The sequence below is a fragment of the Prosopis cineraria genome, unplaced genomic scaffold (assembly GCF_029017545.1).
Source record: "Prosopis cineraria cultivar Desert tree isolate PC_DT_omini unplaced genomic scaffold, ASM2901754v1 PC7, whole genome shotgun sequence".
NCBI classification, from domain to species: Eukaryota; Viridiplantae; Streptophyta; class Magnoliopsida; order Fabales; family Fabaceae; genus Prosopis; species Prosopis cineraria.
Genome location: NW_026555338.1, coordinates 27,630,949 through 27,645,821, shown reverse-complemented (window position 1 = coordinate 27,645,821; position 14,873 = coordinate 27,630,949). Strand labels below are relative to the sequence as shown.

Below are 14,873 nucleotides of genomic sequence, written 5' to 3'. Positions count from 1 at the left end.
GGCCAAATAGACTTGCCCTGCCCGAATTTTCAACTCTAGCCTATCCTCATACTAATGTAGCTTCCCCAATGGCTATAGCTATCCTTCTATTCAAGACAATTTATTGTCAAGCATTAAATGTAGCATCTCTAATAGTGGGATTTAAACTTAATTTGTCATATTATGAGAGACTGATCTCTTACGCCAACGCTGTTGGTATTATGAAGTGTTTTTTATTTTGTTTTTCTTTTTTACTAATTTTTATATGACTGTCTAATTAGGTCATATGTTATCAAATTCAATTAGGATAACATCCTAAGAATGTTTTTGTTAATGCTTAATGGAGATTCCTTTTACACCCTATACATTTGAATTATACGTTTTTGTTGCAAACATATATATGAACTTTTTAAGCTAAAATTTAAGTGAAATATTTTTTTCTTAAAACACATGTTGATCTATATTATAAAAGTTGTTAAAAATCTGCTTTTTGAAAATTTTATTTATTTTATATCATCAATGAAATACAAGTTTAATACTAATTGCATTAAATAAATTTTTAAGTATAAAGACATTGTGAATTTTTTATTATAAAATAATGCAGTTGTAATCCATCACCAACTCCTAGAGAAAGATATATTAGTGTATCTCAATTTTAAAGAAAGAATATAATTTTTTTTTAAAATAGGGAAACACAATAGAGTATAGAAATCTGTTAAGAAAAATAAAACATGTATTTATGAACAAATTAGTCAAACTCATGGTGGCTCAAAAAGCCTCTTTTCTAGAACCAAGGGTGACAAAATTTATAAATAAAAAAAAGTGAAGGTTGAAAAATAACATCACATTCTAATGTTTTCATGGCTGCATGTCAATTTCTCGTTGAATTTTCGTTTCTTGAAGAGATTCAGAGTATTAAGAGAAGCCAACCTGTAAAAAGCTACCTGAAGAAAAGCTGAGATAAAAGCACCACCAACCAAGGCTCCCGCCATGGCCGAAGTTGCTGTGCGTCTGCAGAAATGGAGGTCAGCCGACGATCCTGTAAAGTAGTGTGATGTGAGAGGGATGATAAAGCTCGTTCCGTTCGTAAAGCTTTCGCGACGAAGACACTTGATTTGACTCCAAGTCTCATAATTTTTTTTTTCTATAAACCAATACAAAAAAAAATATATAAGGATTGAAAGTATATTAAATTTTAGAGAGAGTTTCATATAAAGGCTTGAGAAGGAACGTATCTTCTGTGGCTTTCAAAAGAATGCAAAATTTCAATTCAATCTCGCAAGACTAAACTGAAAATAAGTGGAATGAGAAAAAGATGAAATTGCCCTCAATGCTAATATTAAAGAATAGGTTACTAATGATAAAAGAAAGAAATGCCCATGAAATGGAAAATCTCAACATGCAGTTTTGTATTTCTCAATCTTCACTTTAAGGAGCAACGGCTGCTAATGTTTATCACCCATAAGCCTATGAGATTCATTCCCCACCTCTTGTTTAATTATGCATTCTCTACATAATGTGATTCTTCCTTCTCCATGCAATATGATTGGAAACAAAACAAGATGGGCATCAACTAGGGATGGTTTTAGAGGACAGCTTGGCAGCAATCAATCGTATGGAGATAAAATATTATCATTTATAGTAATCAAAGGCACTTTCTCTTAAATGCATATGGTATGAGTATGGGTTTAGTAAGGGGAATGAGCATAGGATGAATCAATCAATTGGCATGAAAGAGTTGGTGCTTTTAGTTGATAAAAAGTCTCAACATTAAAATTTAGAAATACAAAGCTGTTGGGTATTAGAATTTTTATCATTGTATGATGAGTTGTTAAAAGCTTTATGTTATGTTGTTAATTTTACAATTCTTATTGTAAATTTATGAGTTCATCCATTATTGATAAAGTAATTAAAGTTAATATTTTAATGACATACATGTTGGGATTACTTATGGCTTCGAGTTCTGTAAAGCAACTATTTTGCATCTTCCATACAAGGGGTGAAATTGTCAAGAATTTAGAAGAAAATACAAGATATGAGGGTGAGATTATAAGTGAAAGATTGATAAGACAAGGAATGACCTATGAAGAACTAAAAAGTATGATCTTAACATAGGTGTGGCCTGAAAGTAGTGGTAGTATCATAAAGTACAAAGTAAGTTATATTATATCTTATTGTATCACTCTTGGTGGTGGTGCAATAACCTGGAAGTCTGCAAAACAGACAATTAATACAAAATCCTCAAGAGATTCTGAGTTCATTGCCATGGAGCTAGCTGGGACTGAGGCTGAGTGGTTGAAAAACTTCTTAGCAAGTATTCCAATAGGTGAAAAGCCCACACCATCAGTGTCTTTACATTGTGATAGCCAATCTACAATAACAACGGCTAAAAATAAGACCTTTAATGGCAAAAGTAGACATATTCGATTGAGACATAATATTATAAGGCAGCTGCTCAAAAATGGGGTCATCTCAATCGATTATGTGAAATCAGAGTTAAATCTGGTAGATCTATTAACTAAATCCCTAGGGAAGAAATTTATTATTGAAACGTCGAGGGGAATGGGACTTAAGCTTGTTTGAAATTAACGGTAATGGCAACCCAACCTTTATGATTGGAGATTCCATGAAGAAGGTTCAATGGGTAAGAACAAGTCATTTGTTAGTTCTGCTAGCATTGAATTTTGTCCCTTCTTATAGCTTGAGAAAGTGCTAGAATGCATTGAACGGAGGCTGAGTGAAAGCTCTTAATGTTTTCATAGTCCTTACGGATGGTGTATTCATTGCAGATACATTTGATAAAAATACCTATACAAATGTAGAGTGGGGCCGCTCCTATGAGATCGTGGCAAAATTTATAGAGCATTTGTTAAAACCAGGCGTGCGCATGGCCGATAACGTGCAAAATCATCATTAACAGCAAAGACTGTGGGGGTATAATCCGATTAATAAGACCTCTAGCACATGCTCAAGATCTATTAGTTCAACCGACTTTCTTGTGTGCTAAGTTTTATTAGTCTAGGTTTGATTTAAGTCGACAGACACCAAATTCAAAGTGATTATCCTCCGTGTGAATAACTCAAACGAACATAGATCCTTTTGACACATGTGGGGGATTGTTGTATGTGTGTCAAAAGTGTGTGTGTGTCAAAGTCCCACATTGACTAAAAGAAAGACTCTCCTAATGTATATATACTAAGGAATGAAGTGGGCTAGTAAAATGAGCTTGGAGGAGAAGTGGCCTCGCGCACATGAGACAAGCCAACTCAGGGCAATCGCAGTTGAAATCAGCCGATTCTCCCCCACGCGAGTTCAAGAGATAATGGGTTCCTTTTACCGGATTATTTTTACAAAATAAATAATTATTTTTGCCTTGCCGGAGAAACTCAATTTTTGGCTGTCCGAAATTTAAAATCAAACCAAGAACGTTTTTTGATCATCAACCAAATTAATTTTTTAAACGTTTTGTCTTCCCAACATTTCCAGACAGGAAGTTAAATGCATTTTACGTTTGTGTAACCCCAACGTTTCCAGACAAGCTTTTAAATGATTTTTATGACAGTGTAACCGAGCCTTTAATCTAGTAGTAACCCCCTAAAGTTCATGTCCACCTTCGGGCTATATATAGCCATGTGTGCAGACAAAGCGGTGCAAGCCTCTTGAGTTTTCGGGGTTCTCTCCTCCCTTTGTCAGTTCGTCTGTGCTTACATTTAATCTTCGTTGTTCTGTTCCCTCGTTCCACTGAGGAGGTGCTTGTTTAATCCTAGGACACTGCCAGTCGTCTGAGGGTGTGTCAGAATAGTTCTTAAGGATAGTGTCCTTCCGAGTACGACTCGAGCAATTCGTACCTCGTCATTCGCGTTTTTGCCGGTGCCGCCAACAAATATAAAATGTTTAACCGCATCATAATAACTCTTTTTATCAAATAGTTAAGTTAAAGTGAGTTTGGTTAATGAAAATTCATAATATCTAATGACAAAATGAATTTCACAAATATTAATATTGAAGCTAGAATAAGAATTGTATTTTCATTTGCTTTAAGTAAAATTAGAAAAATGTCATATTTTGACCGAGCAAGATAATATGCATTGTGGTTAACTGATATTATTTCTTTTTCATGAAGTTTTAAAAGGAAGTTCCTCTCAAGTGCATGGCATGAGACTAACTGATGCCTAGTTAGAACTCTTAAGTGTGTGACAGATGAAAAAGGAGGTGTTTGAGTTACTGAAGGATATTCATTTTGTGCAGCTTCTGCCATTATTGATACGTGCAAAAATGAAATGAAAATTTCGAATAAGAAAGTAAATCCATGGGAAAAAAGAGCAAAAATTTCTACGATTTGAAATTCTAGAAAAGCAAAAAGGGGTAGATACCTGATGAGAAACTGGAAAGGATGAAATTGATGTGCTTGTCAATGAGAAGGTCACTTCAATTTACTACATGATGGTCAATCTCAAGTAAAGGGATGTGAGAAATCATTGCCCAATATTTGCTTTTTTGTTTTTGGATCTTCTTTTCGAGCAAGGGACAGCCATAAATATCTAGTCAAATAAGGGAACTGGGCAGACCTTCCTTCGGCAAGTATTGGAGTTTAGGACAGTCAATAAAATGCAAGTGTTTGAGAGAGGACAAGTGGCAAAGACCTTTGTGTTCCAACGTTCTGAGATTTGGGCAATTTGAGAACCAAAGGGAATTAAGAGAAGGGGGTAGTAGTCCTACATCAGGAAGAGACTCGTCGTTTGTATCTCCAATTGCCAAGTGATCTAGAGAAGCAAGACTACTCAAATCCCATCCCATTCAAGTGCCTATGAGTTTCGGGCATCCGCGGATACTAAGTTGCTCAAGATTCGATGGCAAACCTCCCTCAGGTAATGATTCCACTCGTGGGCAGCGTCTTAGTACTAGATGTTTGAGTGAGCAGAAGAGAGTGTGCATCCACTCAGGCAGTGATTTCAAATTCTCCAATTCTTCGAAGAGACAGACAATTAATTTGGGGGCCAAAAACCCTCCTTTGGGAAATGATACAAATTTTGGACACTTCTCTATGTCTAATCTTGCAAGCGAGTGATGGTATCGTTCTGAAATAGATATCATTTCAAGATTATTACAATCCCTCAGCCGCAATATCTGAAGATTGGGAAAAAAATCCAGTGGAAAAGACACAAGACAGTCGCATCTTCCTCTTATCTCCATTTCAACAACGAAGTTATGACAGTAGCGCAATGGGAATTTCAGGCGAGGACAATCCCCAAAATTCAACTCCTCAAGGCAGGAATTGGCAATTGCATTCTCAATTTTTTCAATTGATAAGATTTCTGCAAAACATCCAGAAAGCTCAAGAACTTTCAGAGTTGATGGAACACATTCCATCTCCTCCTTTCCGTAATGTCTCAGGACCAATTTATGAAGAGATGAAGCCAACAGAATTGAATCTACAAGTTTCTCACAATTGACAATAACTAGCGTCCTTAGAGAAGGAAGTTGTGGAGGAAGGTGCCCTTTCAATTTGGGACAATTTTCTAGACTTAACTCTTGAATATGAGGGAAACTAAGCGACATATTTTCATACTTCCATTCCTCCCAGGCCTCCATATCTCCAAACCTCAAGATTTCCAGGGAAGTTGTATAAGAGCTATTCCCATGAAATTCTGGACCAATAGCTACTATACTATCAAACCCTACAATTGATAGTGACTTGAGATATGGAAAAAGGCCTAGTGATGGCAAGGAGGAACAGTATTTGCAATTCCTCAGCTCCAGGGACACTATTTTAGACAGTGAAAGATCTACAAACCAGTCCGGAAACCCATCACCACCATAGCTGCTAATTGAGAGCCTTTTCAAGTTTTGATAAGGTTGGAGCTTCTCCAAAACATCCTTATCATTTTGTGATTTTTCATTGTCCATGCTCCATTCTAATCTTAACTCCTCAAGGTATATCTTAGTTTTCAAATTGACTGCTAAAGCATCTACGGGAGAAACTATATTTTGCAACTCTGATATGGAAATCGATCCACAAAGATCAAGTTCTTTTAACTGCTTGATGTTGGTCTCTTCATATTTTCCCACAATAAATGATGACAGCACTTGAAGATTTTTTAATTTGCCTAATTGCTTTGGCATCTCACGCACAGCAGTTTCTCGAAAATCAAGATGACGCAGACTAATGAGTTTGTGTAAATCCATTGGCAACTTTTTCAAATCCCAACAACGCCACAACTTCAATGTCTGCAAATGATAAAGTTGACATACTGAATTAGGCAATATCCTTAGTTTAGTTTCTGATAGGTCCAAATAGCGTAAATGCTTCATATTTCCTATCGAATCAGGCAACTCGACAATGTTGCTAGAATAATCTGAGAGAGATAAAACTCGCATGCACGGAAAGTTCGACAACAAATCATGTATAACCTTTGTAGACATCCAGCGTGCCCAGTTAAAATCTAGCATGGTGAGAGGCAAGAACGTGCGTAATCTATTGGCTTGGTATAAAGCCTCAAATCGTTTTGGAGTTTCATAGATATCTCTCAAATATGAAACATGGCGAGTAAATTTTGATAGATTACTTGCTTCGTCTAACTCCAACCTATGGCAAAATTTGCCATATTCATCTTTTGCCAAATCATTGACAAGGTCATGCATAACAAAATGCGCTTCATCTCCTGCTGATCGTTGAAAAAAAGATCTTGATAGTAGATCATGGAAGCATTGTTCTCCAATTACCCGTGCATCTTTGCTTTGATGAGCACATGGTAAAAAATTTTCTGCCATCCACAGCTGAATTAGATGGTCCTTGTCAAAATCATAATCTTTGGGAAATATCGAGCAATAAGAAAAACATCTCTTGAGATAAGAAGGAAGGTAACGATAACTCAATCTCAAACTTGGCAGAATTTTGTTATCACTCTTTTCTTCCCATATCTCACTTTTCAAAATGTCATTCCATTGCTCATGAGATACTTCCGTGTACAAAAGGCTTCCAATGGCTTTCAAAGCTAAAGGCAATCCTTTGCACTTTTTACAGATTTTTCTACCAATTTTTTCAAGGTCAGAGTTTGGGTGAAGAATATCTCTATCGCGTAATGCATATTTGCTGAATAGCAGCCAACTATCTTTTTCTGGCAAGAGCTTTAACGGAAGTGCTTTAGTTGAATTCATAATTGAAACAACTTTTTCACTGCGGGTAGTCTGAAGAATTTTGCTACCCAAAGCCTCATGATTCAAAGGTAATTGCAATGCCTCCCACAGCTCATTATCTTCATTACACACATCGTCTAAAACAAGAAGAAATTTCTTCTGAGTTAACAATTTCATCAATTTGATTTGAAGCATATTTAGATCGGTAGTATTGTCCTTAGACATAGTGATTGCCTCGTAAATTGTTCTTGTTACCCTGAACACATCAAACTCTTCAGAAACACATACCCAAACTTTGACCTCAAATTCATCCATCACCTTCCTATCATTGTAAACAAGCTGGGCAAGAGTAGATTTACCCAGCCCTCCCATACCCACAATAGAAATGACAGATAATCGACTGTTATCCATATCTGATAGTAACCATTCAATAATCGTTTTTTTGTCATCACCTCTACCGATCATGGCAGCTTCATCCACCAATGATGTTGTAGGCAACCTATTTGTTATTGAACTCCTCAATCCAGCACCGCTACCACGTTGAATCAATTTTAACAAATGCTTTTGAGATGCAAGATGTTCTAGAAGTTCAAGAACGTTTTGCATCCTGGATTCAACTTCCTTATCAAATGAACTATCAGAAGAACTGAAGAAGTTTCGTACCTTGCCAGTGAGACTGGTTTGGGTCTGAAGTTCAGCTTCCACCTTGCGCTTGGACACTTCGTAATCAATCTCATCTATGACATCCTCAGCATCAAACACGGCATCTTTGACCATATCAAGCCACTCCTTCACCTTGGGATTAAATATCTGCTTTTGCTCTGCATCATCAACAACAGCTTCGATGGCTAACAGCTCACTCTCGAACTTCTTGAGCAGTGTCTCGTTCAATTTTCGTTTCTTGAAGAAACCCTGAACATCAGGAGACGCCAGCCTGTCAAAAACCACTTGAAGAAAAGCAGAGAGAAAAGCACCACCAACCAAAGCTCCGGCCATGGATGAAGTTGTTGTCGGGTCTGCAGATATGGAGGTCAACCGAAGGAAATGATTCTGCAAAAGGAGATCGAAATGATGTGATGTATTAGGATTAGTTGTAAGGCTTGAAGATTGTGATCATGCCAACTTCAACTTTCACACGAAGACTTCTAATAACAAAGTTTTTTGGTTCCTATTTTTTTGGCCGTGTCCTTTTAACCTTGTTTTTAAATTTTTCAACGTGTTCTTTGATGTGGCTTTGTAAAGTGAATTTAATTTTTTACATTTTTGTTTTTCTTGAAAATGAATATCATTTTTAATAATAGAAATCTCTATGATTTAATGAAAAAAGTATATATCTATATATAATATTATATACTCCTTGCAATCAATTCTATTTATAATTACTTTCAACATATTTTATGTAAATCTTAAAAAAATATTAACTCTTTTTAAAAATTTAATAAATTTATAACTTTATTCTTGTTAAATATGCATACTTTACTGACCAAAAAAAAATATACATACTTTAATAATATTTTTTATTAACTTTAATGAGGTAAAAAATTATGATAAAAAATTAATTACATGCTTTGTAATTGTGATAAATAATTTATTTGGATTCCATGCCTATCCCTAGTACTCACACCAAGTGTCTGTCTTGACGTGGTGAGAAGAAAATTGTGAGATGTAATCAACAGCTTTAAAAAATTTTGCTCAACCATAGTTATAATGCATAAAATATCTCCTCTCTATGTTTTGCCTTCCTCATTAAGTGGTGAGATTAGCCAATGGTAAGAAACGTTCTGAATCCAATGAAGGCAAGCGTAACTTAGTTTAGTGCCAAAGATGATAGAGCGAGAAGCAGTTCAACGGGAAAATGAGTTTCAGATTTTGGAGTCAAATCTAAACCAGGAGGTGAATATCAAAAAAGCAAGATCAAGAGTTCAAAGCTCGATCTAGTTCAAGTACACGTGTTCATTGTATCATCGCTCGATTGGGGTCCTGATCATTGTCTAGGTTCTCATAAATTCTCCGATAAGAGTTCAAGTTGTAGCACATTTGGCGTCTAAGTTGGCAGATAATGGTCCAATTGCTCAAGAGGAGTTTGTGAGAGTGAATTGACCAAACCACTTACGTATTTCTTTGTTGTATATGTGCTTCCATAAACACAATTCGCAATCATCCCATGCTTCAAGTGGTTAAAGCAGGTATTCATTGATTAGATGTGAATTCGTCATCTGGTGCTCCAAATGCTCACCGTTTCATTAATTGGTCATACTTTTAATGAATTAAGAGTCGTTGATGACGTCTCACGGCTCTTTTCTTCACATGTCACGATAGGAAGTGCAAGTACCAACGATAGGCAGGGAATTCAAATCCCTTATCAACCCCTTTTTTTATTTTTATTATTACGTTCTTTGATTTGGCTTTGTGAATTAATTTAATTTTTACATTGTTATCATTTATTTTTATATAAATAAATATCATTTTTTAGTAATATGAAAATATATAATTTAATAAAATATATATTATTGTACTCTTCGTTCAAAAATATATTGCAATAGTTTATCCCTTTTAATTTATCAGAAAACAACTGTCTTCTCACTGGACACTTCTTAATTAGAGGGGAAACTAATAGCTGCTGTTTGGTCAAATGATTTGGATCAATTTGGAGCTTGATGACATCACATAGATAATTGCATGTTTAATTCATTAAAATTGTTTGAGGACGTCAGATTTGATTATATTGGAATATTCCCATAGGAAACTAATAGCTATTTAGTTCCTTTTTTTTTTTTTTTCCTTCCTTGGCCAACATTTAGTTCAATGCTTTGGACTTTGGCGTTTGATGATTTCACATTGAAAATTATGTGCAGAATTATAATATTGTGGTAGCCAGCTGGAGATTTAAAAAGAATAATACTTCCTCTCTTAAAAAATATAAGGTATATTTTTAACCGAATCTCATCTCCCAATAAAGTATTTATCCACTTTCAAACTAATCCTATCTTTTCATATATACCTTTATTAAACACCCTATAATAAATATAAAGTCACTATCATTAGGGATACTTTTAAAAAAAGAGCAATGATTACACATTAAAAAGCTAAAAATGTCTTACATTTTTGAATACCCAACTCCTCAAAAAATGGCTTATATTTTTGAACGGAGGGAATACAAGTTGTTATTAAGTTATTGTCATAAAATTTATTCATAATATAAAAAAAGTTTTTAGTGTGTGTTTAATCTTCAGTTTACATTTAGAAAAAAATCATTTGGGATATTCAATTATTTGTTGAATTTGACAAAAGTATACTCCCTCGTTCAAAAATATAAAGCACTTTTTGATGTGTTAACTGTTCAAAAATGTAAGATATTTTTAATTTTTTAAAATATAATCATTGTCTTTTTTAAAAAAAAATGCCCCTATTAATAATGACTTTATATTTATTGTAGGGTGTTTAATAGAGGTAAATATAAAAAATAGGATTAGTTAAAAAGTAGGTAACTATTTTATTGAGAGTGAGATTCAATTAAAAATATCTTATATTTTTAAATGGGGGGAGTATCTCAAATGTAATTTAAATGTACTTTTGAGGTTTACCCAAACGGGTCAATAAATCAACAATAAAAAAAATTCAAGAAAGGAATTTGCATCTCACTAGTTTCATAATTCCTCTGCTTTTGTTTGTAGTTCCCCTTTTTCCTTATGGATCTTTGGTAAATTTTCTTTGATTGTGTTCTATGCTTTGCTATTTGTTAAGTTTATTTAATTTTTCTGTTTATTATATTTTAATTAAGTGTATTTGATTAAAAATATGACAAGTAAATAATTTACTCAAAAATATATTTCACTTATAAAATTTATATAGTTATTACATATTGACAAAATGTAGTTCTTATAATTTGATGAAAATATCACAATACTTACATGCTAAGTTTGTCCTACATCCACTGTATAATTTAATTATGTTGAGAAAAGTACACAAGTTCACAAAATGGATGTATTATATATTTCTATAAATATTAAGAAAATATTAATACAAATTGTAAAATTGATTTTAAGAAAATTTCATGTTTTCATTCCCCCTATCTTGCAAGATTTTTGGAGTTATTTAAAAAAATTAAAATTTTAAAAACCAGACCAATTATTGAAACAGATGAAATATTAGTTTAAAGATTAATGGCCAAACTATGATTAAATTATGGTTGAACCGGATATGATACATATATATATATATATATAGAGTAATTTTGTACATTAAATTTTACTAAATGATATTTTATGAAATATTTTTGTTTTTTTATGAAATATCATGATATACATTAATAAAACACTCAAGAATATAATAGTTCTTCATCCTAGCATGTATGCAAGTGTTTTTTAAACTAAACTCTAACATCAGACATTAAATTATCAGAGATAAAATCAGGAGGAGATGTAAGGAAAATCACATCTCCCATTTGTTTCAAAGCCTCCTTCGCTAACAAATTTGCAATATAGTTGGCTTGCCAGCTGTACTTAGTCAAATCAATAGCCCAGTTGTAACAGCCCTCCGCTCACCCCGCCTACCCGAGGTCCTTTGCGGCGCTGGACACTCTCCCCCCAGGCCCCACAACAGGGCGATCCCACCCCTTACGGTGAGCATCAAGAGACAAAGGCTTCCTCGCAGTAGTGTGCGGATTATTCCCCTTGCGGAGAGCCTCCCCAGGTTCGATCCTCCAACCTCTCCTACATAACAAAGTTGAAGTTGAACCTGGTCCCCGCCTACCCGAGGTCTTTTGCGGCGCTGGACACTCTCCCCCCAGGCCCCACAACAGGGCGACCCCACCCCTTACGGTGAGCATCAGGAGACAAAGGCTTCCCCGCAGTAGTGTGCGGATTATTTCCCTTGCGGAGAGCCTCCCCAGGTTCGATCCTCCAACCTCTCCTACATAACAAAGTTGAGGCTGAACCTGGTACCATTGAACCACGTGGTTCAATGGTACCAGGTTCAGCCTCAACTTTGTTATGTAGGAGAGGTTGGAGGATCGAACCTGGGGAGGCTCTCCGCAAGGGGAATAATCCGCACACTACTGCGGGGAAGCCTTTGTCTCCTGATGCTCACCGTAAGGGGTGGGGTCGCCCTGTTGTGGGGCCTGGGGGGAGAGTGTCCAGCGCCGCAAAAGACCTCGGGTAAGCGGGGTGAGTAGAGGGCCGTTACACCAGTCTTGTTGTCTCATGCTCTAGATCTCTAAAATGAGGTCATGATCAAGATGTTCCGATTGTTCATCATTATGCAGTGTCTTGATAACCTCTATGCAATCCATCTCTATCACTATCCTTCTCCAACCCATGTCCCAAGCTCTCTTAAGTGCTCATATGACTCCCTATAACTCAGCATTTAGATTGATATCATGGCCAATATGATAAATAAACCCATTCAAGAAATGCCCAGTGTGGTCTCTAGTAACACCCCCACATCTAGTGATAGCACCATCCAGTCCATTTGCACCATCTATATTGAGTTTAATAACTTCCATTTCCGATGCTCTCCATCGTACTCTATCTCTTTCCATCTTAGTAGATAGGAGTTCAGAATTTGACCAAGACACCAATGCTTGCACTTGAGCCAAAACCTCCAAGACCCCACACTTCTTTCATTAAAAGACTCTTAAGTTCCTACTGATCCATAACTGTTGGCAAAGAATCGCAAACCAAATATCCTATCAATAGTCCTTTAACATGAACCCTTGAGTTAGATTCCAGTCAATCCATTCCATAATATATCCAACATTGCTTTCATCTCCACCAAAACCAGTCTAATCCAACAATTTGCTACAAAACTACAATCTCAAAGGACATGCATGACATCCTCTGTATAGTGAGAGCACAAAGACACTTATCATCAATAGATATACCTCTATTAAAAAATTATGAGGTCATAAGTCTACCTTAGCACACAACCAAAGGAAGGTTTTGTTACATTGGGGAATTGATGCTTTCCACACTCTCCTCCAAATACTCCTTCGCATACTACTAGTATCTGGGCAAAGACTTTGATAAGCTGTCTTCATAGTGAATTCACTATTACTAGACCACCTCCATCACAGCCTATCATCTCTTTTATTACCCCCGATGCGATAAATTTCTCTTAAAATCATATTAGATAGATACTTCTCAAACTTATCCCTGAGCCAAATACCAGTTGAAGATAAATATTTCTCAACCAAGTCATCATAAATCTCTTCCTGGACTTGATTGATAGCATAATTTAGGAGAGAATCATGATGTGGCAACCAGCTATCTTTCCAGAATTTTATTTTATTTCCCTTACTAGCCTAACAAGCAATACCTTTAATAGTGTCAGTCCAAGCATCAACAATGCCTTTCCAAACACTTAACACATTTCTACGAGCTTCAACCTTTAGGAAAACGGCTTCATCACACATTCACACTTGTATTTCTCTCTCATAAATTGCACTCACAGAGCATCTCTATGATGAACCAAATTTCATCCCAAACTTCATCATGAAAGCTTTATTCTGTCTATAAGCATGTCTCAAACCCAAACCCCTTCATCTTTTCTTATGCACACATACTCTGAAGTCATAAGATGTAACTTTCTCTGTGAGTTAGAGCCCCCCCATATAAATATCTAACACTTCTTATCAATCTTTTCACAAGTATGAATCGATAGTGGTGTAGATATATGCAAATGTTTTAGATGCAACAAAAATGAATCACCTTAGGCATTTGGAAACCTGTTTAAATTAAAAAAAAAAAAGTTGGTTACTAAAGGCATGTTAAAGCAACATTAAAAAGATTTTCATGAAAGTAAAAATATTTGATAAATAATCCATCCATATGGAGGGGAAAAAACTTAAAGAATTAACTGAAAAAAGAGCAAAGTTTAACCGAAAAAAAAGACAAGAAAAAAAAAGTCGTGACTGATGAGCAACAGGAGAAACAAAGTCCCACAACGAGAACTAATGCGTGGAGAGAGGGGACATTTCATTATAGAAACACCGGAGATTTGGTTTTACGTCAGAAAAAAAATCAGTTTGTTAAAAATACAGTTGATAAAAGTTAGTATTTGCAATAAAATTAATGTTTCAATATATTTTTTTAAAGTGAATTTCATAAATTAAAATTTGTTTGAATTATGTATAGTGAAATGTATTTTTGAATATATAATTATTAAGATATAGATTTATGATAATTTATAATTTTTATTATATAAATGTAATATATTAAAAATTTTGAAAAATTGTGATAAAAATTCTGAATAATAGAAAATTTAATATGTTAAATAATAAAAAATAGAAATTAATATGAAGTTTGATATATTAAAAAAATGTATGAATATTTAATGTTCATTAAAATTAAAAATTTTAAAAGAAACTTTTTTTAATGGTATTATGTGAAACTAGAAGGAAACAATAGAAGAAATTTGAAAAAAAAAAAAAAAGGAAACTTCTCTTCAAATTTTGAAGTCTGAAACCGCTAACTGTAAAAATAAATTAAGGGTATTATGAACAAAATTTTAAAATATTTTGGAAAACACTTTTAAAAAGCTATTATTTTTTATTTTTAGGAAAGCACATTTAATAGTGGTGTGAAAAGTACACTTAAAATAGATTTTTTTGGAAAAAAAAAGTCTATGACCAAACAACATTAGAATTTAAATTACATTTTAAAACGACTTTTGAAACGGTGGAAGTGAAAATCAAACGGGCCGCAACGTGGTTAGGAAGAGTTGGGTATTAATTGTCTTGAAGCACCCAAAAGATGGCC

At 34.7% G+C, this 14,873-nt stretch overlaps 1 protein-coding gene across 1 annotated transcript; it reads right to left on the bottom strand.

The window, feature by feature from the left end:
• Positions 1–821: 821 nt before the first annotated feature.
• On the bottom strand, positions 822–8,184 carry LOC129316672 (putative disease resistance RPP13-like protein 1). The gene is made up of 3 exons (XM_054961071.1): positions 4,839–8,184; positions 4,548–4,742; positions 822–1,018 (listed from the first exon to the last, which is right to left on the bottom strand). The coding sequence occupies exons 1-3, from the start codon at positions 8,110–8,112 to the stop codon at positions 822–824; spliced, it is 3,666 nt and encodes a 1,221-aa protein (XP_054817046.1). The 5' UTR covers positions 8,113–8,184.
• Between the last annotated feature and the right edge of the window lie 6,689 nt (positions 8,185–14,873).